This window comes from Pygocentrus nattereri, chromosome 23, assembly GCF_015220715.1.
Source record: "Pygocentrus nattereri isolate fPygNat1 chromosome 23, fPygNat1.pri, whole genome shotgun sequence".
Taxonomy (NCBI): domain Eukaryota; kingdom Metazoa; phylum Chordata; class Actinopteri; order Characiformes; family Serrasalmidae; genus Pygocentrus; species Pygocentrus nattereri.
Window position 1 is genome coordinate 3264349 of NC_051233.1, and position 27996 is coordinate 3292344.

Sequence of the window (27996 nt, forward strand, 5' to 3'; positions counted from 1 at the left end):
TACAACGATTCTACAAAGAATCATCCACTCCAAACATCCCTTTTTAAGAATCCTAGTGTTTTTTTCTATCCCATCACTCCAAATAACCCTTATTGACATCTTTACACAGGAGCGTTGGCAAAGTGACTAAATGTTCTACCAAAGTTGGCAGCAGCTACAATAATGATCCAGTTAATGGTGTCTCTGGTTTTAGGTGGACCTGTCTGACCATAATCTGGCAGAGTAGCTGACCAACCACTGATCTGCAGTAAATCGTTCCTCTTAAGAACATTAATGCTGTTTTCTTTAGCTATAAACGTTTTTTTTTGTCCAAAGTGTTGCTTGACAACCAGCTAACATGCTGATCCAAGGTTAGCCTAAAAGCCAAAACACACGATCCCACCCAAGAGGCTAAGAGGAGTGAAACCCTACATGTTACCGTCCTCCTGACCACGCTGTCTACATCTTCCCAGTGAAGCCCAACTCAAAGCAGGATTTAGAGGATGGCTAGCTGTGCCAGAAACCCTACAATCCTCAAACTCTAAAGATCCGCACTTCCATTCCTCACTTTTATAACTACATAACTTACACACCAGCTTTGCAGTTGTTACTGAATTCATAGTCTCCAGAGCAGAGCCGGGAATTTAATTCTGCTGCCGTGCCTTGCCTTGAACCAAACTATCTCAAAAACAGATGATCGTTGAGTGTGTTTACACGCACTCAATTATCTGACACCTGCAGAAAATCAGATTTTGTCAGTAATCCGATCAACACGTATACATGCACTTGAGCAATCAGATAATGGAGAAACTCCAGGTCTGAATGAGTGAGGGAATAATCGGATTTCTGCTTTGCAACAAGCCAATAAACTCACAGAAGACGTGACGTAAACATAATGCAAAATTCAAACTTCATGTTGCCGCTTTTTTTAAACATCGCACCGTTTTACTTGGAAATATGAACATACATCATCTAGAAGATGAAGAATATTCAAATCCTTTATTTTCTGTTTGGTTTCAGCACCACTCCAACACTGTTGAGCTGCGTCTTGCGACATCCTCAGTCAGAGACTGAGAAATCCGATTACTGAGCTCCAGCCTCTTTATCAGATTTCTTAATCCGTTCTCTACATCCAAGTGTGGTATTTACATGACCATTTGAATAATAGGATAACTGCAGAAATCCAATTATGATCGGCTTATTGAGTGCATGTATACGCACTGTTTGTTTTTCAAACCTCAGTTCCTGCATTCTTAAAAATCAGGAACCTTACAATGGACGTATGAAAGTGGAGTAAAAAGAACCTCTTTAAAATGTTAAGATTTTGGGAATCTGGAGATCTTTGGAGATCTCTCCGGTGGAAATGTGTTTTTGGATGCAATATGTGAAATATAGTTTTGTAACGTCAGTTGTGCTTCAAATCTCTTCCTCAAGCAGACAGGTCTTATGATTGCGAGCCTGCTGAAAGTATTCAAAGAGAACTGGTGAACGATTTGTCTTCCGAAGATGTGAGTAAATTATCTACTACTGTCATCGTATCTCCATCATTATATTGTTGACTCTGCATTTCAACCCAAAACATCGACCTGCCTTCTGACACTTGTGCATGTGACGTTAATATGCAAAGACATATGACAGCATCCATGAAGCCTGACCTATATATATATATATATATACATATATAAATGCAGCTTTAAAGAACCTTCACATGATGTAAAAATTCTATACCTGTTACAGTTTTTCCTAGAATGAAAAATCCAAGCCAGGAACTATTTAGAAACCTGTATGTATCCTGAAAAATACTGATTTTGGACCTAATACTTTTACTTCTACTTCAGTCATTATTTCAAGCACCAACATTTTTACTTCAGGCTACTCTAACCACCTTTCTTTAACCTCTTATGCTCGTGGGTATATTTAGGTTTTTCCATCTGAATTTGCGTGCCCACATTGTAAGGCAAATTATTCAGTGACTGCATGAAATAAATGTAAATTTGGTTTTTTTTTTTTTTTGGTAAAAGCTCCCCTCACAAAATGTGTTTTATGATAAACATAAAGCTATAATCTATAAAGCCAAAAATCTCCGACGCTCTTTGTGTGGTTTTCTACAAGTGATGTTTCCAGAGCAGATCACTGAAGAGACGCCGTCTGTTTATAGTTTAGAGCCCAGATTTGGGGAAAAACGGGTCGACTTTCAGTAGAAAAACAAAGTTCAGCTTCTTTTATTATAAGGGTTTAAAATGACGTCACCGCCTATTAGACTGGAGAGAAGAGCTACAGCGTCACACGACGCCCAGCTTCTGAATGGAGCTTATGGAATATGAAAGTTATGAAGTAAATAATGACAGTGCGTTTTGAAACCACTGGTGTTCCCAATGAGTTGAAAAGGTTAAGATTAATAAATGACTAGAGTCTAAGGGTTTAACAGCAAAAGGACCATGATTTGTAGCTGTAGTAGTTTTGTGGATACATGTTTAAAAAAGTGAAAAGGGTGTTCTGATGTGTATCCGTCGCCACAATCTCCTTCAAAGCAATGTGAGGATGTAAAAAAAACCTGCAGATAGCGCGAGCAGTCAAAAGCAGTGAAGGCACTCGATCACTCTTAAAGTGCGCAGAGTGCGCCGCTCTGTCTCTCTGCAGTGTTTTCTCTTCTGCGGCTGAAGAGAAGGGCCTGTCATCGCTGTGCGTCTGATAGACGCTGGCAGATACGCACACACACACGTGTGTCAGGACGTGAGTTTGTTATCTCGGTCCACTCTGTGCTTTGATCCTCCAGACACTCCGCAGGGCCTCCGAAAGCTGACCTGTGCATTCCACCGTAAAACGTGGATGGCACCAGACTGGATCTCCAGAGCCTGGTTTACTGCGTTATTCTTAATACACATCACTGCACTACAACAGGTGCCTGAAGCTTTTTGGGAAATCAAGGAACAAAAAGCAAAGGCAAGAAAGCAGAAACTGTGGACGAGTACAAATAAGACGAGCAGGGTTTGTCTGTGTTCTGTATTTCTCCTCAGATTCGGATTTGTTCAGGGCAGCATGGTTAAGACAGTAACCTCAAACTATATCACACTCATTTTCTGAAACTGTTCTTTTGTGTAATATATTAGTGCTGGGTGATACGACCTCAAATCAATTTTTTATTTGTTTGCTTATTTGCCCTCATAGTTCACTGAAAAGGTTTGTGCTGTAAATATGCTCTGCATATCTTGTAAATCATCTCAGCAGCCAGATCTGAATTCTTTTACATCATCTGGACTTTTACATCTGTCCAACTCAATGTTCATCATAATTTCACACTGCTGAAGAGATTTTGGAAGAAATGTCATAGGAGTACGAGGCTGCAGCAGAAAGAACAGCTACAAGTCTGAAAGCAAACTTTAAAGAATCCGAGGAACAGAACCAAAGAAGTGACTGCGCCCTTTTTTGCGGCTCGACCACATTCTAGTTGACGAGCCCAGCTGCCAGTCAGTGAAGCTTCATGATGGCTCTTGTGATGCTTGTGAACCAGAAGCTCCCGGAACAACTGGCATTCATTTATAGTCGTGATTCGTTTATCTCTGGAGGAGCCACGTGAATTGATGTGACGGGTTGCACATGCAGGTCAGTTTAGGAGCTAATCTGTTCAGACTGATATCACAAACAGATCACATTTAAAAGATATTATGAACAGCCAAACAAAATAATCAGATTTGGTGAGAAAATCAAACTTGGGAAACTTTTACCTGCTGTATGAACATAGATTTAGCTTCCATGTTGCAGACTGGGCGTAGCAGAGTCACGTGACAACACACACAGTAGTACGTTTTTAAGGGAACAGTATATGAACACACAGAGTGGGGAGAGGATTAACAAAACGCTGGTTTCGATCACTTTTCAATTAAGCGCCCAGCCCTAGTATATACTGTATGTTATAGTACACGAGTAGGCTGAGGGGAACAGCTTCACTTTGTGACTCAGAGGAAAAGAAAGCAATGCCTGTTCCAAGCCAGAATACTAACAAGGGACTTCAGCTCACTAGTTTTATTAATATAAGAAAATCAAATATACACAGTATTACACGTCTAGTTATTTTTGTATTTCATGACGTAGCCTTTTAAACCCTATGAGAGTGGGTGCGTAAACATACACGCTCAGATAAATAAATATGTCGGCTCCATCAGTGAGCCAGGTTAAGTCTCACAGATGGGGGGTGGGGGTGGAGAGGGGCTTGTCTGTCTCTATGGTAACTGAACAGAACATCTGTCCCAGGCAAGAGACAATATAAACATACAGAAAGATCCAAATAGAGTGGGTTATGTGAGCACACCCAGTCTGTTAGAGTCAGTAGCTGTTACCGGAGCCCACAGCAATCGGTGTGTTTGTGTACCACAGGCAGATTTGTCTGTCAGTTTGTGCCACTTAGAGTAAACAGCGTGTCTGGCAGACAGGGAGAGGGTGGCTGTGTTGCTGTGTCTGGGAGACACAGAGAGACAGCAGTTTGTTTGAGTTTGTCATAGCACTCATCAAGAAGAGAGAAACTGTCAGCTACTCCTGTTATAACTAGAGAACTGTCAGATGAAAGAGATCAGAAGTCTGCAAACCAGATGAATCAGTTAGTCTCTAAATCAGACAATGATTTGCTAATTTGTCTTTAGTACTGAATCAGATTTTTATCCTTGTATCCTCCAGAAGGCTTGTCGTTTCAGATACACCTTGTAATGTACTAGATATGGGCGTAAATCTCTATCCGGAACATGATTACAACACTTTTTTGGAAATTGATAAATGATGTAGGGGTCAACATTGCCTACTAATAGATGGATGGATGGACGGACAGACAGACAGATGGATGGATGGGTGGACAGACAGACAGATACAGGACAAACAGACAGACAGCTGGATAGCTAAATAGCTAGACAGATAGATATATAGATAGATACCAAAAGAAATTTAGCAGCCAGTAGTCACAAAACACAGGACAGTTATAATAATAAAGGTGACAGAATATAAACACCCTACACCCTACGATGCTCTAAATGGGGGGCTAGGGCTAAGTGGTGGGGGCGAAGGGTAAAATAGGGTGGGGCCTAACTGTACCATAAGAGAGTATGGTACTATGAGAGACGTTTTCAGGACTGCAATGGAATGAGCAATAACAGTGCTCAGGCTGCGGTCCAGCCACTTTTTTCACATGCAGGAACAATTTCTTTTACGTCTTTCCATTTCTCTCATCATTCTAAGAGTCTGGCTTATCTTTGTACTTGTCTGTGTCCAAATATTTAGCATGTCAAGTGGAATCAGTATCAAATACAAAAGGTTGCGGCCGCACATCAACCAGCCCACGCCAACAGCCACAGCCAATCAGCCAGTAGTTCTCCAGACTCACTGGACGGGGGAGTGCAGAAAGGTGTCACCGACAAGACCTCCACTGTTTTATTCTGCCTACCTGCAGTAAGAGCAGGCCAGAACACAGCAAACACTGTTGATGTCTTCATCTGCCAGCCAAATAACAGCCTACACACAGCAGTAGAGGTTGACTGGTCATAAACGGAGCTGGAGGTACAAAACTGGAAAAAAAGAATTCAGCTGATGGAGAACCAACGCTGCCTGAAGTCCTGTCGGAAGCATTTGGTCACACTTTATTTTGTCCCATATAGATGGCCAACAATTTGCTAAAATTATTTCCAAACTGCCTAATGAAACTCAGTCGACTGTCAACAGATAGAATAGAATCCATTCAGCTCAACTAAAGTTCAGTTGCATTAATAGATATTTAGACAAGACTACCAAAACACTGGGCCTCATTCACCATCATCTCCCTACATTTTTCTTAAATGTGTTCTTGAGAAAGGGCCTCAGAAAAAGTCTACGTCAGATTCATGACGTGTTCTTAAACCTCGACTGTTCACACCTTTGTGGTCTTCAGTGTGTGTAGATTCTGCTATTACTTAAGAACAAATCCCAAATAAGAAAACACTCGTCAATCTTCGTGAAAACTGTGTAAGAGGGTTTTAAGAAGAAATTTATTCTTACGAACAGTTGGTGAATGAGGCCCAGTGTTACCAAATATATATTGTGTTATGTACTTTATGTAATTATTAATTTAAACATTTAATCATAAAATGTAATTATGGATAGAGCGAACATGAAAGGCACCACAAAGTCATGATTACGACTATCATTAAAAAGTCAGCAGCTAATATGGATGTCTACAAAAAAAATACTGTTTTTACTTCCCTTCAATTTGTTGCAGCAACAAAATAAACAACTTTGAAATCTCTGAACTTTCAAACTCGTACACAGGCAGCATAAGATTAGTTATCTCTGATCTCATGACAATTCAATTTAAATATTCACAATTAAGTTGGCCTGTTTTGTTAAAGTTTCTAAATTTAATTTATTTCTTTTTTGTAAATATACATCAACAATTGTGACAGAAGAAACTATTGAAACAGTAGTGGAATCTAAAGACACCAAGCCTTTTTGGATTTTTACATCTGAAATGAAAAAAACTGAAATTTTATTTTGGCCATAAAATGAGCGCATAAATTAAGGAATTTTGTTTAAATCAATTACAGTTAATTAACAGCACTCCAAAATGAGCACAGTTAAATTAGCACCAATGCACTGATGCTGTTTTACATTTCTATTAGTCGTTATGCTGCAGTCCAGCTACACATCCGCAATCAATTCAACCTCACAGAAACTCCAAACTCTGACCAAACCCTCGGGACCAAAACTGCTGTGACTATCTCTTTGCAATATACTTCGTTAATGAAAACACTTGCATGTACTGAAAAAAAATGTGGTGTGCATAGTGGAAAAAATGTGCGGAGAGCCTCTTGTCCCCCCCCCAGGATAAAGACCCGCACGCAGTGGAAAACGATCAGCCCTCTGTGGTTTCTCAACCAACTGCAAAACTAATGTAGACATCGCTGAGCTGCCTGCCTAGCAAACCGCTAATGCCACTCAACAGTGCATAAGTACAGTCCCTGACACACACACACACACACACATACATGCAGAGACAAACATCCAGATATCCACAGAGCTCAGCTAGCCACTGGATTCTAGTCATACTTGAAAAGTTTGCTGTATAAAATCCATATAAACAAGGAAATGGGGAGGAGGCCTAGTCTTGTGTTGAGGTTTTCAGTCAAACTTCAAAATGTGGCCACTGTGGAAATATATTCAAAACAAACTCTTAAAAAATGAAATGCAACAGTCATGAAAACATGCAGAGAAACAGAAACAAGAGAGCGGCGTGTTTGTGTTTCTGCAGGGGTGAGAGAGGAAGAGAGGGGAGAACAGTGCACTTCTTGTCAGTGGGTTTTGGGCAGCTTTTATGAGGTCAGCGCATGGAGGCAGACAAAAGCACCCCATCCCCAAAGACAAACACTCTCTGGGTGTAAATGACCCTAAAAACGCCCGCCGTTTCATCTAGGCATGTGGAATCCTCTCTAAGCCAGGACAAAAAGTAAACAATACAGGGGGGGAGAGGGGCTGTAGGGGGGTGGGGGGTGCTGAGTCAATGGACTACTCAGTTCGGTGGGAGTGGCGGGTAAATCGCACGCACACACACAGGTTTGTATTCATACAATGCTGGAATGTTAAGTAGTCATATTCATGTATGAATTCACATGTAATATGAATTTCTAAGCCTAAACCCAAATCTAACCCTAACCTTAAACTCGGTAACCAAAAAGAAACAGTCTTGCCCTTTAAAAAAGGAAGGTAGCACTAGAAGCTCGGAAAACCCACTGCAGGAAAAACCCAACAACACTTGTTCGATTCCCCTTACATGTGTTAGAGGGGGAAGAAAGAAGGAGAGAGAGTAAAAAGGAAGACTTCAAAAGGGGGCGAGTGGGGACTGAGTGGCAGCGTGAAAGGGGCTCCGACAGGGCCGTCTTTCAAGCAGCCCGCGCACGCATGCATGAGCTTTGGGGCCTGTGGAGGAGGCTATTGTGCGGTGGGCAGAGTGCGGTGGACAGTGTGAGTGCATCACTGAGTCCAGGCTGTGCACAGGAGGAATTTACTGAGTGGAAAGAACCCCAACATTACTGTACAGTAACTGAAGACTCTCGGGCTTATTACGAGTAGATTAAATGTTCTTTGACTAATGCAAATTCAGAGAGAAGAAGCCTGGATACCTTATATATCGTTGTTGTCAGAAAAATCTCCATTTTTTTTGTTGTTTTTTATTTTTTGACATTTTAAAATGCCTGTGGTCTTTTACATTGTGTGTACATGAAGAATGGACCAAAAGAAACATCCCAAAATGATCAACATTTAAAAGTAAAGTAGGTTTTGTCCTAAGTTGTCATTCTGGAGATACAAGGTTTTCTTCCAGCTACAGTGGCATGTGTTTTGTCTGAGTGGAGTTATTACTGATGTTTTATCAGTTAAGTAATGAATTTCATTTACATTTGCGTTGCATTCTGTACTGGAAGGTTCAAGTCTGCACCTGTTTTAATGACTAGAAACAATAAAAACTAGATTGTGCTCATAATAATACATTTTCATTCAGTTCTAATCACAATAAACAATCTCAATGTACTATTTACAAACACAAGTGTGGTATGGGATTGGACATTTAGAGTCTGTACATAAGGCAGCATTTCTCTTATTTTTTAAAAGAACTGTAAGACAAGATGTTTCACCATGAGGGATCAAGGAGGGTTAGAATGGTCTTGGAAAACCTGTCCAACTCATTGTACTACAACTTTCCTAGTAAATTATATTGTTATAAGGACTCACAGAAATACTTCCCTTTACAAAGTGCAGGTTCTCCAAAAGACGGAACGTCAGTTATTTGACGTCGGTCAGGAAGTCATTTCACTGCTAACAATGACTGGATCAATAGTTAGAGGTGCAAATCCACCACCTGCCTTTGGCTGCACATTAGCCATGACACTCACACACACACTGTCTTTCTCTATTTCCCTCTTTTCAGGACTGTCTCTTCCCAGCGAGAATTTCTCTCCTTGTCCTATTAATCACGTTGAGTGAGCTGGCTATTTAGAATCACGCAGCACGCCAAAAGCCAAGGAACACTCGCTCAGTCTATTAGCAGCAGCCTCACAGCATCTGCTTAGGTGCAGAGGTACAGGGTACACAACGACAGCCTAGGATTCTCCTCATAGTCTAAACAAGTGCACTTAACAGAGACATACAGCGACAGAGTGGCATTGTCCAGATGAGGGTTAGAAGCATTTTCGGCCACAGTACACCTGGAGTTTGTTTGGAAAGTACTTGATTAATTAATGAGATGAACAAATGTCATATTGGACAGAAGAAGCATCACTATTTAAAGAACAGGGAACATGTTCAGGACCTTCCAACAGATGCATGCATACAGATGCATGTGCTTATCCTGATTCGTTTCCACTGTGGGTATCACTGACCATTCACTCACTCAGTTCCATGGGCTTGTGTTATGTTGATGGACTTCTTTAGTTGTAGCTCTTCGAGTATTTTCAAACAATGATGCTTTTACTTCTACTCAAGTATGTTTGTGAGGGAAGGAACACACTTTTTAGGCAGTTTCACTTCACTCACTTGCATTAAGTCCCTAATTTCATTTTTCTGTTTCATTCTGTTCTGTTGATTGGGGCCTTTTACTTAAGATCAAAAGGATCTTCAGGATCATTTTACTACTATTTAGTTCTGCTCTTGCATCTGGACCCTCAGTAATGGAAAGCTTTTAGATCTGACAGTTGGAATTTTACTGTTTCATTAATGCTTTGACATCTACAGTACTGTGTGAAGGTTTTAGGCGTCTAAGCAAATGTTTAAACAACTGACCTCAGCAGTGAGTTTATCAGAATATACATTAGAATAAAGTCACATTCATAATTCAAATAAACAGAAAAACAATAAAAAGTAACAAGAATTTCTCGGGTCCATATTTTTCCTTGACACCTTCACAGCCGCCACAGAGACTCGTTAATATCATCAATTACATTATGAGCTCAATTTACTGAGCACTGATTGGTCAAACCAGGAGCTGCTTTTTAACTACATATAATACTGGGCTTCCTCGAGGAGAGGCTTGGAGACGGGTAAACAAACACACTTACATCCAGAAAATCACTATATATATATATTTACTATTCTATACATTTTATTTCTTCAAATATTAACACTTAAAACAGATTTTGAAAATGTGTTTTGGGTGCCTAAGACTTTCGCACAGGACTGTAGCTATAAAACAGCCCCTAATAATTCACCTGAGTTTGTTAAGCTAGTCTTACCCACCTCTGGTAACTTGTTCTCTTCTTACTGCGTAATTCAACCAAGTTGCCACTGTATTTTGCGAATACCAGCTCTTTGTATTCCAGAAAGCTTCAATCTGACTAACAGCTAACCTTGCAACTAAGTTTTTCAGAGAAAAAAACAAAACAAAACAAAAAAAACCCAGTTTAAAATCCACCACACTCAGTTAACACTTGCAGGACACTAATACATTAGCATGTTAAAGGTCAGTGTGTATCTGCCGATGGACGGACAATGGAGGCCATAATTGCTGATGAATGAAGCACAAACAAATGGTAATTGGAGGGTGTTGCTATAGGTTGGCACAGCAGTTGTCTCACTTAAGAACACGAAGGACAATGGGAAACGATGATGGGGCCTGTAGAGCTTACACTGCTACTGGAATAACAAAATATCACAACTATGTTAGAGGTTATATCTCTGGATTTAATATGACTATAGTAGTTTCATCACACAGCTTAAAGTATAAGGGTGGATGATATGCCAACGATACCACAAAAAAGCTACGAAAAACTACTTTTTGCAAAACACATAAAAACACAAATCACATATGCAAAAATACACTAAGGCTACATTTACACAGCAGGCAAAAGTGGCCCATAAGTGACCAAGATGTGTGTCAGTGTGAACAGCAAAAACACACTGAAACACAAATCTGATTTGAGACGCATTCACATGTGGCACTGAAGTCCGATCCGTATCCCATATGTAGTAATGCAACTTAGTCCGAACAGTCAGATCAGAATTCATGCAACGTTTATATCAATCCAACTCAACATTCATAATTTCTCGCTGCTGAGACTCACAAACATTTGGGCTGATATTTCTGTACAACCCCTCTGTGTTTGAAGAGATTTCGAAGGAAATGGCCGAACGTGGTTGTAGGAGAACGAGGCCGCAGAGTTAAGGTAAAGTTTGAAAGCAAAATTGAAAGAATCTAAGGACGCGAACCGAATAAGTGATGTAACGTGTATTTTCATGGCTCAAACACATTCTGGGTGATGAGCCCAGCTGTTAGTCAGTGAACCTTTGCGGTGGCTCATGTGATGCTGGTGAAGATGAAGCTGATCCTCCAGGAGCGACTGCCGTTTGTTGGCGGTTATGATTGTTTACCTCTGGATAAGCGGCGTGACGCAGTGATGCTCTGTGGGTCGGTTTAGGAGCTGATCTGTTCAGACGGATGTCACATACTGATCACATTAAAATGACAATGTGAACAGCCAAACAAAAAAATAAAATGGGATTTGGTGAGAAGATCAGATTTGGGCCACTTTTACCTGCTGTGTGAACTAAGACAAAGGGAGAAAAATCAAACCACTGTTTAAAAATAAATGAATTAGACTGTCTATCATCCAATGAGCTACTTGTTAGTATGCAGTTTGTGCAGGTCCTGTGCTCTGACTGTTGTTTATTACAGACTCTATGATGACACCTGCATAATTTAAAACAATTAATCAAAATAACAATTTCATTATATTGCACACCCCTAACTCACATACCTACTCAGAGTTGTCTTATACAGGGGTTATGGCCAGCAAGATGTAACAAAAACACTCTTGTAAAATCGCCGACACTCGCACGTATGAAGTGTTTTGTTTAGCACAAACACAAACACCCATGGAAAATGAAGCCATTGCCAGTAATTCAGAAATTATGTTATTGTATAACTACTCTGGAAACATTCCATTTAATGCTTGGAAGGAAAAAGTCATAATTCAGAGCCAGAATAAATAGCACTGCTAGATGGCAAACTGTTTTTGTAATGCATATTAGGCATTTGAAAGGGAATGAACTAGAAATATCTTTTAATTACATCTGCATTTAGCCTGGATGATGCAGTTTAGTCCTGCTCCATTTGATCCAGTCGACTTTAATCTAGCCTTTATCAGAGGCCCGATCTTCGTCAGCATTAGCAACCATTGGCAAGCCAGTTCTGTTACACTATGTGGCCATATGCTGCTTTGATGGCCTATCTTTGAACATTTAATTCTACACCTCTTGATTAATTGTGTTTATGTAACAGACTTCAATATATTCCAAGGACTATATTTAGTCATGCGGTAAAAGTGGATTTCTCTCAAAGAAAAGTATTTTTGTAGTCCAGTAGAATTTTTTTTTTTCTGTTCCTTTCTTTGTTTTTAGTGAACACCTTTACATTTTTTACAGTAATTTAAGGGATTTGTTTTTTTTGGCTTTCTGTCATTTAGATAGTCTTTCTCTCTTATACTCTCTGTTTCCCGTGCTTAACTTAGAAGTCAGTTAGATCAGTGAAGGTAGCCTGAGGACTTAGATCCATAAGGCAGCTTCTGGCTCTGCTGACCTGGTGTTAAAATGAGGAACAAACTGCTTGCTTTTGGCTCTCAGGCAGACACACTCTACTCTTTCACAGCCTAAAGAGCCTCTGGCTGTAAGGAGACTGTAGAAAGGTCTAGAATATCAAACCTCCTCTATTCTCTTTCAGACATCAGTAAATAGAGGCATCTCATAAATCTCTATTGATCTAGCTCCATCAACAAATGTAAAAAAGATCAAAACCCAGTGTGCTGACGGGAATTCATCAGGGTAAATAAGCAATTTGGGACAGAAATCTGGAGGTTGCTAGTTTGAGCCACAAATATATCACAAGTTCTACAAACAGATAAACAGAAACTTTAAAATCGAAAGAAACTGCAGGTTTAAAGTAACAAAAAAAGCACGCTGCATAAATTACACACGTTACCAGAGTCAGACCAAAACTTTACTATCTCCAAAATGATAATTATGTGGCAGCATGAGAACCTTTATTTACCTTGAATTCATTTCACATCCATCTTTCATCAAACAATCACAGAATTCAAGAAAGGGCAGTTGGCATTTAAAAATGGTCTAACAAATAAAAAATAAACGGTGTTATGGGGTTTTTATTTATCTGCGATGATATATTATGATGGAGGTATAAGATTTTCAAGATCCTACCAAGACCCTTCAGCAACACTATGGTTTTATGGCACTGCATCCTCATCTGCCGTTTCTCCGAACTTAACAGGACACTTAACCCCAAACTTCCCTTTTACAACCCTAGAATCTTGAAACCTCTCATGATTCCTCTGCGCCCTGACTGTGCTTGAGCAGTGGATTCATTTCAACAGTTCCAGTGACAGTGTTATGGACAGAATCCACCTGAGGAATCTGAGGCATCTGATACCTGTGTGTTTGGTCAACAGGACTGTGGTAACCAAGCACTAGAGTATGACAGAGATCCTGGATGGAACGAGGGAAATGAAAACATGCTTATACTCGGTGTGAAATGGAATAGAGCGATAGTCAATATCAGGGCCACAGGACAGGTCAAATCTTCTACAGATCTCTCACTTATGATCTGCTTGTTATCTCACCATGTGAGTGATGGATGTCTTTATCTTACTCTACATTTGATGAGCTGGCCACCACTACTGCAGGGTTTAGAGGGCTGTAATAAGTGCTATCATCAGAAACCCTGAAGCGTCTACTGATGGCAATCTGAGAATCTTCTGAAAGGATTTAAACACATCATTATCTGGTCAAAGAGCTTGGGAAGACCAAAAAAGCTGAGCCAAAATTAAGTTGTTTCCCCATTTTTTCTAAGCCAATAAACCCAGACAGGTAGAATTCCTCCTCAATGCCAGCACCCTTGGCTTGCTGCAACTATAAACAATCGTCTGTTCGTCAAACAGACTTACTCTACTCCCTATAAACTCCCCTACATCAGTCTCTGTGTATTTGCTCAAAGGAGCTGAATTGAAAACACCTGTTATTCCAAGTCTTGGGTGTGTACGATTTTTTTCCTGTGTTTAAACGGAGTGCAAATTTGGTCGGTGCAAATTCAGATTTTGCCAGGGATATGGTTTACTGCTGCTGGTTCTGTTTCCTTTTTAAACCTCATCTGTATTTGGAAGGACTCCTTGTTCAGCATACCCATAGAAAAAGCAATTAGAGTTAATTTCAATATTTGCCTCAAAGTAGAGGAACTTTCCTAGGAGACCGCTCAGTCACTGTAATGAATTAGACTCGACCTCAATGAGGAATATGGTGCGCCGGCAGTTTTGTGTCCGTTATTCATGGAAACATCTCTTATTTGGATTTAATCTGATTACAGCGTGCTTCGAACACTTTTTCCATTCTGGCTAAAGTAGGAAGAGGCATAAACACTATTCAGGCAAATGGGTCAGCCCTGTTTGGGAGATTGTGAGACCCAATAACTTCCAGGCATTTCACTTAAAACAACATTAAATCTCTAATTATGTTACTAGGTGCCCAGAGACACCAGGGGTGTGCCGATATGAAAATTGTGGACCGATGCCAATATCTGATGTTTTTAATGTACATTATCTGTCAATGCTGATTCTGATACAATAACATTTATAAAATATTAGGACATATTAATAATAAAAAGAAAAAGAAAAGGAATGCATTTTGATGTTTCTCAATCTAGACATTTTCACTTGCAGCTAACGAGATTAGCTCGATGCCAACTGAGAGGAAGTTCCTCAGTCCGAAGGACATTTACACTCAGAGCTTACATTATAAATAAACCTAACATTTATTTCTCTCGTTTATTTTAGAGTGACAAATGCATTAATAAAAGGCAGGCATTTCACTACAGTAGCCCAACATCCAGCATTCTGCTCTTTCCAAATACAGTAATACATCATCAAATATTGGCTTGACAAATCAGCCAAATCTAAACATCGTCCGGTATGACTCCGATATCATAGTGCATCACTAAGACTAACAACTACCTGTTGTTGTCATGACAACTACTTTATTTTGCCTTATGATATGATTAGACTGAATCTGCTACAAAATTGGTCTATTATTCTAATAACTTAGCATTTTCTGCTGGTAATAACCTGACACTGATCAACATTGGCCAATACGATTCCGATATCATAGTGCATCACTAAGAAACACTGTCGTGATTATTCAATGCAAAACGTACAGTACAAACAGCTTGAATTCAGAGGAAAGTGTTTCTGCTATGTAGAGCAATTTCATTATTCCTAACCTCATTATTACTACCGCTTAACTTTACTGGTTAAGTTTTAGATTTCCATACATTCACTCATAGATGTAACTACAATCTGACTTGTGAAAATATGGGCTATATGCCAAAGGATTAAATATGTTATAAGGAAGATTAAACATACATCTTTAGAAGATGAAAATGAACAGAATGCAATTCTGACCCAAGTTATTATTACTGTCAGTATTTTAGCTTTAAAAAACCCATTCTGACACTCATCTTTATTGCCACGAGAAACAAAATAGCTTCAACTGTGGAGTAGGAAAGCACATCACAATCAGAGTGGACAATACGAGGGTACGAGACTGCTTGGTCTGATCACCCAAAATAGCTTCATATCAGCACTCCTCAGAATCTTACCAAAACGGAGCAGGCAGAGGAAGAGGCAATGTAATCTTTTCTTTAAGGAGCACCATCTGTGCAAATGTAATTAATCATTATTGAGAGTGTTTTTCTAATGCCTTTGCAATTTGGCCTTGAGATTATTTTCTCAGAGTTGTTAAGTTATGCTTAATACTGCGAACTGGTAAATATTAAAACAGTCATGGAATTCAAAACGTGCAAGTCGGGCGCCAAAACCTATTAAAGGCTTTGGCTGCTTGCTACATTTCTAATACCGTCAAAGGAGGACTGTTTCGGGATTAGTTCAAACGGCTGAATGTATATACAACCTGAATCTGTCAACCAATAGAACCTACTTGTCAACGATAAGTATAAAATAGTTTGGAAAATAGTAATACAAGCTCAAACAAACATATCAGAGATGGTATGATATGTGTTTTTCCATTCTGACACCAATATTGATACTGAAACCTTCAGTACTTTTGATGATGATTATATCTTTTTTGCCCTAACAAACTACTAAGCTTTAACTACAATTTTTCAAACTGCTAAATAACACTGTACTACTCTACAGGAAGCCAACAACATATTCCATACTAGACATAGTGGTAATCATTTTAACTGAAAAGATAACCCTGAAAATTTCAACCTAAATGTAAGTCAAAAAAAACTACTTCTAGTAATTAGAAATAGCTTTGTTAACAAGCACTGATGTTACTCTTGTTAATGTTCAGCTATATGTGACTACCGTTGTCATGAGACCTACTGTACTTTGCCTTTTGATAAGCTGCCTTATGATATGTTTAGGCTGAATTTGTTAAAAATTTGTTTGGAATTTGGTCTTTTTTCTTCTAATAACCAAGCATGTTCTGCTGGTAATAGCCTGATACCGATACTGAGTATTGGATTTGTGCCATTTCTCATACATATGTAACTTGCTTTCATTTGCCTCTTCCATTTTATCACTGTTGATCTAATTCGTAGCATCAGAGGCTGCCACAGGTGTCTCCTTTGAACATTTTCCATGTGGAGACCCTGACAGATCTTCCTCTTTCATATTTGCACATCTTAGTCACACATCATTGACCGCTGAAAGAAGGCGATGTGTGTGTGTGTGTGTGTGTTGGAGTTTAAACAGAAAGTTTTAAATGGTGGATGCTGGCTTAAACGATGACAAGGCAGCATGGGTACGCATCACTCTGCCAGTGAGGCAGAACTTAGCTAATGAACCTGGGGGTTACTGCACATTCCTCTGTGTCCCTGTTAGAGATGGATGGAGACTAGGGGCATTCATCATCTCTCTATGGCCCATTACCCTCACTGACGGCAGCCAGAGACCAGCACTTCCCTCACCCACCTTATTCCACCTCTCAGACTTGGGACCATTGCAAGAAATGTTGGCTCTGGGTCGGTTTCTCCTTAAAAACATGGTGGTTGAGGTCATTATAGTCCAGAAAGAGCCTGATCCAAGATCAGCACCATTCTGGAGCACACCAGGGATGTTTTGGATGGACTGGACTAGCCTTATTTGACAAGTAAATCATTCTCCCTAATAGGCTTGGAGATTCTGCACACCACAAGGTCTGTCTGAGAACTACAATATTTTCCGAAGGAGATGAAAGCTTAGTCTCTTCAAGAGCCTTCAAAGGAAAGATGTCTGACTCCAAAATGGGCAGATATTTCCACTAAAGGATGAGGGGTCTGAACATTAGAGATTTTCAGCTTTCAGCAAATGTTCATTTTATGTACACAATGATTTGTCAGGAGTATAACATTTCACACTGGACTCAAGTTTTTGATTTCAAGCCGCTTTAACTGAAATTACGTTGTCATCATTTTATCAGAATGTGATTAATGAATTATGATTATTACAAGCGTAATTAGTTTTGCAGGATCAAATCAAGTAGCCTTAACTTCAGCTTTTGTGATAGTATTCATTAGAAATGCAAAATATATCATTTATTACTTATATATTTTGCAGTACTGGCTCTATATTATTTAGGCCACATGCTTTTTGATAGCCAAATAAAAAAAAACCTTCATTTTTAAAATATGAATATCGAAATAATCGCAAGACTAGTACTTTTTTCATATTGTGTAATTTATGGAGCTGAGTAGAGTAGGAGAGCTCATACAGGATCAGTTTTGACTGCCATATTCTAATGACATTAGTCTCATGAGCAGCAGAGAGCTGGTCCCCGAACAGCATGCGCACTCTGATAGGCCTGGTGCGTAAGGGCTCTGGTGTCTGGCTCTGCATTTAGCTGGTGCACCTCCTGAGTGTTAGCTAAAATTGCCATGAGTAATCCCCTTAGTTCCGTCCCAGTATTAGCACAAATTCCAGTGCCAGCTACATGATTTCAGAGTGGCTCTGTGTGCTTTGAAGGACACTCATAATTGCGGGGGCCTAATAGGCCCACTTTCGCCCCCTGCTCCAACAAGGGGGTTTTGAGTGCGATTCAGACGAAAACCATTACTCTCAAATTTATCTTAATAACGGAGGACACACCAAAAGCTGACTATTTGTTCAGCTGATAGAAACCCACACCCGCTGTGTCCCCAGTCCACACCAATCCCGTTCACTCATCTTCTACTTTGAAGCTTTAAATTCAACACTGCGGAATTTTCCTTCCATGTGCTTTTGCAAATTCTCAGTCCACGATGCAGATGAAGCTTTCAGTGTCAAACATTTATTAAAATCAAGTTTCTATTTTCTCTTTCTGGAAAAGATTAAACCCTATCCCTATGATAGTTTAAACAGAACTGAATTTGCTAAATGCAGCAGAAAGCATGCTAGCAAAGCCCAAAATCTCCCGACCGTATGATGTTTTTTGCCGCAGTACTTGATCATCATAGTAACCCGGCAATTTGTGAGGATAAAGTTAAATTTGTAATCAGGGTGTCTTAAAACCACTGGATTTCTTTTCGAGCACCTTTGCCCCGTCTTTTTCTTACTATATGTGCCTGTCAGCTGGGAAGGGATTAGAACTAATGGGACAAAAACCTTTTTTACATCTCTATTGCAGAACTGCACAGGCCAACCCACACATCAAACATTGCCTTCCAAAAATTGGAAAGGATGTCTTCAAATGTCTTGTTTCAGAGTGGACAGCATCAAAACGTTGCCATTCTCTTCAAAAACGTTCCTTTCATCACTTTTAGACTTTAAGAAAACCCCTAGAATGAACTCATTAGAAAACCCTAGAATTAGCTCATTTGTGTAACAAGATGACCAAGAAGACTAGAAGAGCATGGCTAGAAGTTGAAGACCAATAAAAATCAACTCTTTTCCCTACATTTTCTCAAACCTAATTCCATTTTTACATTCAAGACTTCTTTGCTTACTGAGATTTTTTTTTTGTCATGCCAGCATAAAAGTCACACGCAATACGCACTTACCTGGGAAAAGTTGAGTCCATTAAGTGGATGGCATTGTTCCTCCACCTTCTCCACAGCTCCTGTTTTCTTTTTCATCCTCTCGGCCTCCTGGGCTAAGTACAGGTCCAGTACGGGCACACCCCGAGTTTTAATGTCTGCCTCAGTCAGCGAGTTGACCATTAGCATCACCCACACTGGCCGTTTCCGTTCCCAATTCCCTGCTATGGCATTAAACAAGTAATCAGCATAAAGGCCCTTGCCTCTTTGGTCAGGTGTCATCCAGGAGGGCATCATGAGTTTGACGTACTCAAGGTGCCTTTTGAGGCGGCGATAGATGTCCCTGGGCAAAACGTTCTGCAGGTTTTCGCCTTGCGGAAGCAGCTGGCAGCTGGTTAGAGCCGAAATGGTGTAAGGGTCTGTAAGGTCCAGCTCAAAGTAGACAATATTGCTTTCCTGGAAGGCTTTTTTGGAGTTTTCTGGAATGTAGTCCCATACCCGGGTGTAAGGGACATGGATGGTGCCATAGAAGTACGAGGGCGGGTCGCGCTTTATTGTCCACAGAAAGGAATTGAGCTCATTTTGCTAGAGAACAGAGGAAGTGAAAGAAGGGTTATTATTAGGTCTGTCATGATTAATCAATTAAACTTCAAAAAAATCTATTAAAATTTACCTTCTTGATAAAATGGAAATGATTAGATGGCAGTCTGGACAATGACAACGCACATTTTAAATTTCTAAGTATTTTTTACAGTAAGAAACAAACCCTGAAGAACACACTCTAATTAATACATGAATGACCAAAATACTCAACAGATTAACAGATAACATAAAAAATAAAACCCGTAGTGCTGTGTAGTTAAAAATACTAGAATAATAACAACAAACCTACAACTACAGTGATTTTTATTCAATATTTCACGAGCTGCACTGCAGCAAATCCAATTAAACAGGCTAATTATGCTCACTTTGTAATGAAACAGGTAGCTGGTCAGTACTGACGATATCCACTACATGCTCAGAAAAGTATACTAGGACAAAGGGTGCGTCTCAAAACCTAGTGAGCTCTCTACATAGACTGCATTTTACGTCGTAATATGCTACTCCCAACAAGAAGGATGTCCCAATTCTCAGATATCTCAAAAATGCTGCCTACTGAGGCAGCAATCCATTAGCATGCATGCTAGTGGATTTTGAAGCCTCAGGCTTATTGTTTTGAATAGCCCATCGCCTAACAAACTTGCTAATGACCAAGCAGCTTAACTAGTGATTGGTTTTGTCAAACATTAGCTAATAACGAGGTAGCGTGATCTAATCATTGATTCGGTTGTGTCTGAAATTTGGCAGAATAATGAGGGTTAAATGACGCATTTCTGTAAATTGCTAACGGTTAGATGGCTAGCTAGATTAGAGGTTAGAGCTTACAATTAAAATTGCTATAAAAACTGCCAGAGCAGGATCCATGGTGGTAAAACACTAAGGCTGAGGTAAGGCTCGTGCAGGGGGGAGGAACAATCGGCGACATCACTGCTGTCTAACTAGAGCGTCTCATTTACCTGGCTTGGTAAATGACCTGTCAAGGACAGATGACGGTTGGAATGCTGCCTACTTAAAAGGCTGCCTATGCAGACAGTTGTTACAAAGAAAGCTGATTAAGTTTTGAGACACACGCATTATTTACCACAACTGGGGGTAGTCGTGGGCCTTGTAACCAGAAGGTCGCTGGTTCCATCCCCTAAGCCGACAGTACATGACTGCGGTGTCCTTGAGCAAGGCACCTAACCCCCAACTGCTCCCTGGGCGATGCGGATAGGGCTGCCCACCTCCCTGGGCCAACGTGCTCACTGCCCCTTACTGAGTGTGTGCTCACTAGTGTGTATGTGGTGTTTCACTTCATGGATGGGTTAAATGTGGAGGAGAAATCTCCCTTTCTTTTGACGTGTTATCGCTTACATGCTTACAGGATAATCGGCGTCACGGCCAAGCCAGACTCTAATAGGTGAATTTAATTTTGATATTACAAGGCAGCAATGTGACATGTTACACTCTGCATTGGCAATAAATGTAAGACAGTCTGTTTATTAATGATATCTGTTCAGTATCTGGGGCTTTAAATAGGACTGCTCTGAAACACCAAAGTTAACACCTTACATTTTACTAGAATGACTATTTTTTTATTTTACCATTATTATAAACCTGACCCATTAGTAAAAATACTGGTGCTGGATAGGTTTTCACATGGGTGCAGTGAAAGAGGCCTATAGGAAATAACACTTTAGCAAATGTTTATTCAAAAGCTGATAACTGGTGCAATGGGCTATTAATATGTCATTAGGGCAGTAATACACATTGGAGCAGGAAGAACATCAACATCCTAATAAACTCATTTCGCTGAGGCACTTTGCTTTCACATTAAATTAAATTAACTTAATTACATCTGATTGTTTCTTCTGATTAAAACAGGACAAACTGGTAGAAAAGCACTTTTGTTTCTGCTAGCAGGCCACAATATAGCTAAATAATATGGTAGGCTGCCATTTCAAAGCACAAGAAGGAGAACCGTAATATTTGATCTTAAGAGAGGCTGTGAGATTATGGTTTTCACATTAAATACTCACATTAAATGTACAACCAAATGAAGAAATCTGGCCAATACAACAGAACAACTTATTGCAGATCACAGCTGTATGTCAGTGAAAACAGCAGGTGGCATAACACTGGTGACTTTACTACACATAAAGTCACTTTTCAGCCTTTTTTTTGTGAAATTAAAACGATGATTTTCAACATGACGTGTGACCTGAGACTCTCCGTGGTAACATTACTCCGTGCATGCTCATCATTAAAGAGGACACCACTCATTAATTCAGCCCTTGAGAGGTAACCAGGGTCATTCAGAGAGGTTTGATGTGAAACAGTGGTGGGGATCGGAACCAGGGGGTCACCATGTCCACAACAAAATAAAGCCATGTTATTACCACCCGAAAGCACCAGTGAACCTGCGCGTGTCTTGTGAGGTTTCACATGTAACGCTGATGATGGAAAAAGAGTCACCACCACTGTGAACGACACTGACTCGGCAAGTTTCTCTAGAACGGAGAACTTCACATCAAACTGCTCCGGATGGCTTTGTTTCTATCTCGACCATTTAATGACAGTGTTTTGGGAAAATGGGTGGAGATCCACTTCACAGCTATTCACCGATGCTAGTAATTTTACTCTACTTGTATTCACCCATTCAGTACCCAGTTCACAGCTGGACTTCGGTGAAAACCTCTAGTTAGGTGGTTCAACAGTGGCTATTCAGCTTGACTTGTGTTCACTTTCAGACTACATTTCAACTCACAGATGGACTTGAGGCGAAACTAGAGGTGGGCGATATGACAATAAACATAATATTGCGATACTTCAGGAAATTATCACGATGCACGATACGTCACAACACATCTGATCAGCTGAAACACAGAAAACAAAAACTGGTAGTGATATTTTGAGAAATACACAGATTTTATGCAGAGCCTTCGCACTAAATCCAGGCTAATTTTGCTGTTGTGGGTCAGCGTATCATACAAGTATTGTACCGCATCATTTATCACGATAACGTTACCTATGCATGCACGCTGACATATTTCTGAAACCTCAGGGTGCTTCAACAACGTTACCTGCCTTTAACGCTACTCCCCTGGCGTTTTATGCAAGAAAGGTGATTCTCCAGAGGCTTACCTTCCTGTTGAGGTCGCAGCTGGCCGGCTCTCTCAGGCTCCGCTGGCTGGCCTCCACCAGCAGGGCGAGGCAGGCTTGGACTAATGCGCCCCAAGCCAGCAGCATCGCGGCGTGTCTGCTAACCTTCACGTTTGGCTGACCGGCACCTTCTAGCGGCTCATGGTCTTTCTCCAGACCCAAGTCCACACACGTCCTGCTGTGTTTTAGCCATTCTGTGAGGCAAAACTGCGGGAGGTTCAGTTACCTGTCCCCTCCGGGACTGAGGGAAACATTCGTGAAGTTAGCCAAAGTTCGCCTAAATTAAAATCCGTGTGGAGTGGACATGTTTTTTTTTTTTTTTTTTTGCTTTGTTTTGTTTTTGGTGACCGCTACATTAAAAAAAAAGCAGTAGTGAAGCTACATGGCACGCAAAACGACAGACCTTCGCTAGCCTAACTTCACTTAGCCGAGCGAGTTGTCCGTTATCGACGAGAACGGAGACAGCTAAAGTCCTTTAAACCACACACACACACACACACACACTCTCAGCTCACACACACACACTCGCACAGCCCCCACAAGCTGGGTTTAAGCAACTTTCCTGTCAGCAAGTCGACGGAAAATGAAGCCCGTCCAGCGTTGCGCTCACTTTACCTCAGCAACAGGTCTGGGCGACCGGTAACGCCAACGGTCAAAATTTAAAAATTTAAAAATAACGGTCACGCGCATCTCTCCACACGCCGCTGCAAGCGGCCCTTAATGGGGCGAACCGAGCGTCTTCCCCGCTTTTCCGTCCCTTAATCCGAGCCGCACTCGCGGAACGCAGCTTTAAAGGCGCTGGAGGGGGAGTGAAAATGAAGTCTGTGAGCATCACTGACAGAAAAGCACTTTTACCCCCCCACCCCGCCCCTTCCCTAACAACTACCCCCTACCTCCACGCGCTCCCATACTGTGCGTGCAATAATCTGATTGAAGCGCTTTGTGGAGGAGGAGCGAGGGAGTCCGCACTCCTCGCAGGTCTCCCTTCACTAGACCTTTCTTCTGTTTCCGAGGGGAGTTCCACCAAAACCGACAAAATTCTGCTTGGCGGGTGGGCAGAGTCACTGAGAGTGAAGGGGTCAGAACAGCTCACGGTGATAGGAACCAGACGTCGGGAGAGCTTAAGGCCTGCAAAAGCTGCCCTCCCTATGACGTTACACACATTTAAGTGGATAAGAGACACTATTTATGTTAGTTTGGAGGTGAAGTTTAAAGTTTAAAGCGGTTTCATTTGAATACATTCATCACATCACATACAGGGCAAAATAGTAAGTAAGTAAAGTAAAACTTTATTTATATAGCACTTTACCAGAGTGACTCACAAAGTGCTTTACAAAGTACTTACAAATAAAATACAAGACAATTAAGATTATATAGTTATGATTATATAGTCAAGTAAGTAATACACACAGTTTAAATGCTAAAATGGTACCCAAGCAAAACGTGCCCTTTCGGATTCACCGCTGTTTTATGGCTGAGTGTGTTTACATGCAGCTAATGATCCCATAACAACAGGCTTGCATGCGCTTGGTTAATCGGAGGACAGTAACCGGGTTTCTGCTGTGAAGCCACTTAAGTCCTTCATTTCGTCAAGCGTCAAGCGTGTATTTGGTTTCATCGTCGCTCCGGGAGCGTTTTGCTGCGTCTCGCGGCGACGCTGCTCGCTTATTTCTGGTACCGCCGTCTGTTTTTGGACATGCTCAGACTGAAAGAAAGAAATCAGAGTCCACATGTGCAGAGAAACCTGGGCTGGGCAGGAATGACTGGGCTAAAACCCAGCCTCTTTATTGGATTTCTTAATCGGATTATGCTGTTTACATGACCATTTGAATAATCAGGTGACTGCAGAAATCCGATTATGGTTGGGTTATTGAGTGCAGGCAAACACACTCAGTATCGGTATCACTTATAATAACCCTACAGCCAGTCAGAGAGTCGGAAAAGTGTCTCTGCATTGGACCATTTCACGTCAAACCAGCCTGAGTAACTGTTTAACTCTTATGAATTTTCATGTTTACTCATACATTGCAGTGTATTTTACAGGGACAGCATATAGCCTGCTCATACACGCTTATGCGTACGTCTGTATTTCGCTCTTTATGGGGACCAAATGTCCCCCATTATGATAGAACATGAACCGTTGGACATTGTGGGGACATTTGGCTGCTCTCACTCTCCAAGAACAAGGATTTTTAGCAGTTATTGGTTGCTGACGTTCAAGTTAGGGCTGGGTTAGGCACACAGTCGTACAGTCCAGTCCAGGAACCTGTGAGTGTGTGTTTGTATTTAGTGCCTTGTGAGGACCAAATTGGGTCCTCATGCTCAGGTCGATGGAAAAAAGTTTGTCAGTTTGGTTTCTCCTCATGAAACTTTTTGCTTTATCGTCAAGAACATGTATAATATCCAGTATGTATTCCAAGAATAGTAAAGGCCTATTACAGTAGTGATTGCTCCTGGAGTAGTACGAACCCAGAGATTAGGGTTTGGGTCCTGAGGTTAAGCCATTAATGTCCATGCTTGAACTTTTATGTCTTTTTTTGGTCCATATGTTCTCTTAGCTTGACTTGGTAAATCTGAACTGATCAAACTATTAAGACAAAGTGAATTCATGTCACTGAGTTTATCATTAAATTCTGTCTTTTGGTCACAACAACAAGAGGAACTCACGATTTAAATGGGAAAAAAGTGTAAAAATGAGAAAATGATCAATTTAATGAGGCAAAATTTCACCACCAGAACATTCAATAAATGTGGCGTTTCTCCATAACGTAATACTTTTACATGAAATGTGTTATGGTATGTTTTAAGGTGTGGCCAAAGGGTCACACTTTACTTGAAAGGTGTCTACACAACACATTCATAGCATCTTACATAAACGCTTCATAACATGTTCATGAACATTTAAATCAACATTCTTAAAACATACATGCTTTACATGATGTTTAAGATGGTCTACTTGGTGATTTTTAAAAATAAAGGTTCTTACTTTTTTCATTTTGAGAAACTATATTATTTATAGAAAAAGGTCTCATTTCTAGACAGCCAGCATAAAAAAGGCCTTGCTTGACCCTTTTGTTCATTAAGTGATTTAACACTTAGTCACACGACCACACCAAGATTATTTTTGAGTCATTTACTGTCTGTGTAGTAAAGCGACATGCCAAATAAACTAAGAAAAAGAAACAATTAATATATATATAAATATATATATATGTGTGTGTGTGTGTGTGTGTGTGTGTGTGTGTGTGTGTGTGTGTGTGTGTGTGTGAGAATATATATATATAAAAGATAAAAATAATTATAACAATTAGTGTAAACAATTGAAACATGCCTGAGTGCTAAATCTCGTAATGACCAAAGGGATAAAGCGAGGTCATTTTTATTTTGTCTGTCTTACTGAAAATAATGTGCTTTTTCAAATAAAAAACTGAGAGTTTTTATTTTGAAAACCATCTCTCAATAAAATGACCTAATAGTCCATATTAACATCATGTAAAAACGTATACTTTATAAAATGTTAATGTAAACATGAATTAACACGCTATGAAGTGTTTATGTAAGATGTTGTGGATGTGTTATAAAGACAACCTTGAATTATAATGTTACCAAGCCAAAGCGTTATTTAGCCAGAGTTATACAGAAATGGATGGATTTACCCCATAAAGATAGGAATACAAGCTACGCTGGCAGGGCTTGATTGTTAATAGAATGCACTAATTAGTGAAGTCGTAAGCCTAACAGACTGGGCTGAGTGCAGGACATCCTGTAGCTACATTATTCTGGTAATGTGCTGCAAACCCACATATCATTTACATCCCAATACAGCCTGTGAGGAGGCTGTTGAGGCCCAGGCCGAATGTGCGCTCCGGCTGCAGCGCTGCTGCTTTCACGCACTGCCGGAGGACGGGTGCAGACGTCTGAGCAAACAACATGTTTGGAGTGAAGTGTCGTTGGGTGGGGGCTGAGGTGGGGGGGTAGGTGCTATTTGTGAGACGGGAGGGGCAAGGCCTAACATAATATACCCCTGAAACACAGCATTATGTGATCTGAACACACTGGTGAGTCTAAGTTGACTTGAACTGGTTGCAGAGAATGTGTGTTGAAACAGTATGTTAACATATCATTGTGTGATCTCAACGCATTTGGTGAGTCTATGTTGGCATGTTCTAGCCACTTTACCTGGAAATATGAACATACATCATCTCGAAGATGAAGAATATTTAAATCCTTTATTTTGTGAAGAACGTAGTTGGTTTCAACATCACTCCCAAAGTGTTTTGCTGCGTTCCACACCGACGCTGGTTGCTTATTTACAATGCCACCGTCTGTTTTCTCACATGCTCAGATGGAGGAAAATGAAAGAAATCAGAGTAAGAGTCCACATGCTCTGAGAAATCTGATTACTGAGCTAAAATCCAGATTTCTGGAAAGAAATTAGAGTGTGCTGTTTATTACACGACCGTTTGAATAACCACATAAGTGCGTGAATCTGATTATGATTGGATTATTGTGTGCATGTAAATGCACTCAATATCAGCATTACTTATACAAACCCAGTCAGAACCAGAGAGTCGCAAAAGTTTCACTGAATTGGACCATTGCACGTCAGAGCAACCTGAATCTCCATGGACAATCACCACCTCATCGACATCTCATCAGACTCACGCTGATCCTCTGCACCTTCAATCTAGCACATCTGTACACATATAGATTGACATCTTGTTCTTCTGTGCATATCCTTTACAATCTGGAAGATTCTATATCATCTACCTCAAACCATCTGCACACACGGACTGCGGACAACAACACATTTCATAGTTTTATTTCATAACTTATTACCGTACAACTGCACATTGGAATAGTGCAATACTAGTGGATATTGTGTATATGTGTATATATGTGTGCATGTGTGTGTGTGTGTGTATATACATATATAGGTATATATGTATATAGGGTGCCACGGTGGCGTGGTGGGTAGCACTGTCGCCTCACGGCAAGTCTGGGTCTGGGTTCGATTCCCCAGCCGGGGGGGGCCAGGGTCCTCTCTGTGTGGAGTTTGCATGTTTACCCTGTGTCTGCGTGGTTTTACTTCGGGTGCTCTGGTTTCCCCCCCGCAGTCCAAAGCCATGCAGTCAGGCCAACTGGACATGGTAAATTGCCCCTAGGTGTGTGTGTGTGAGAGTGAATGTGTCTGTCTGCCCTGCGATGGACTGGTGACCTGTCCAGGGTGTATCCTGCCTTCCGCTTCTTAGATATTTGTA

At 40.6% G+C, this 27996-nt stretch overlaps 1 protein-coding gene across 1 annotated transcript in view; it reads right to left on the bottom strand.

The window, feature by feature from the left end:
• trabd2a (TraB domain containing 2A) overlaps positions 1–23560 on the bottom strand; it is a 74611-nt gene extending 51051 nt beyond the window's left edge. The window contains exons 1-2 of the mRNA XM_017717396.2: positions 22718–23560; positions 19019–19579 (exon numbers count right to left, since the gene is read on the bottom strand). Of these exons, the coding sequence (XP_017572885.2) occupies positions 19019–19579; positions 22718–22822 (666 nt within the window). The 5' untranslated portion in view covers positions 22823–23560. The remainder of the gene's footprint in view (positions 1–19018; positions 19580–22717) is intronic.
• Positions 23561–27996: the final 4436 nt, after the last annotated feature.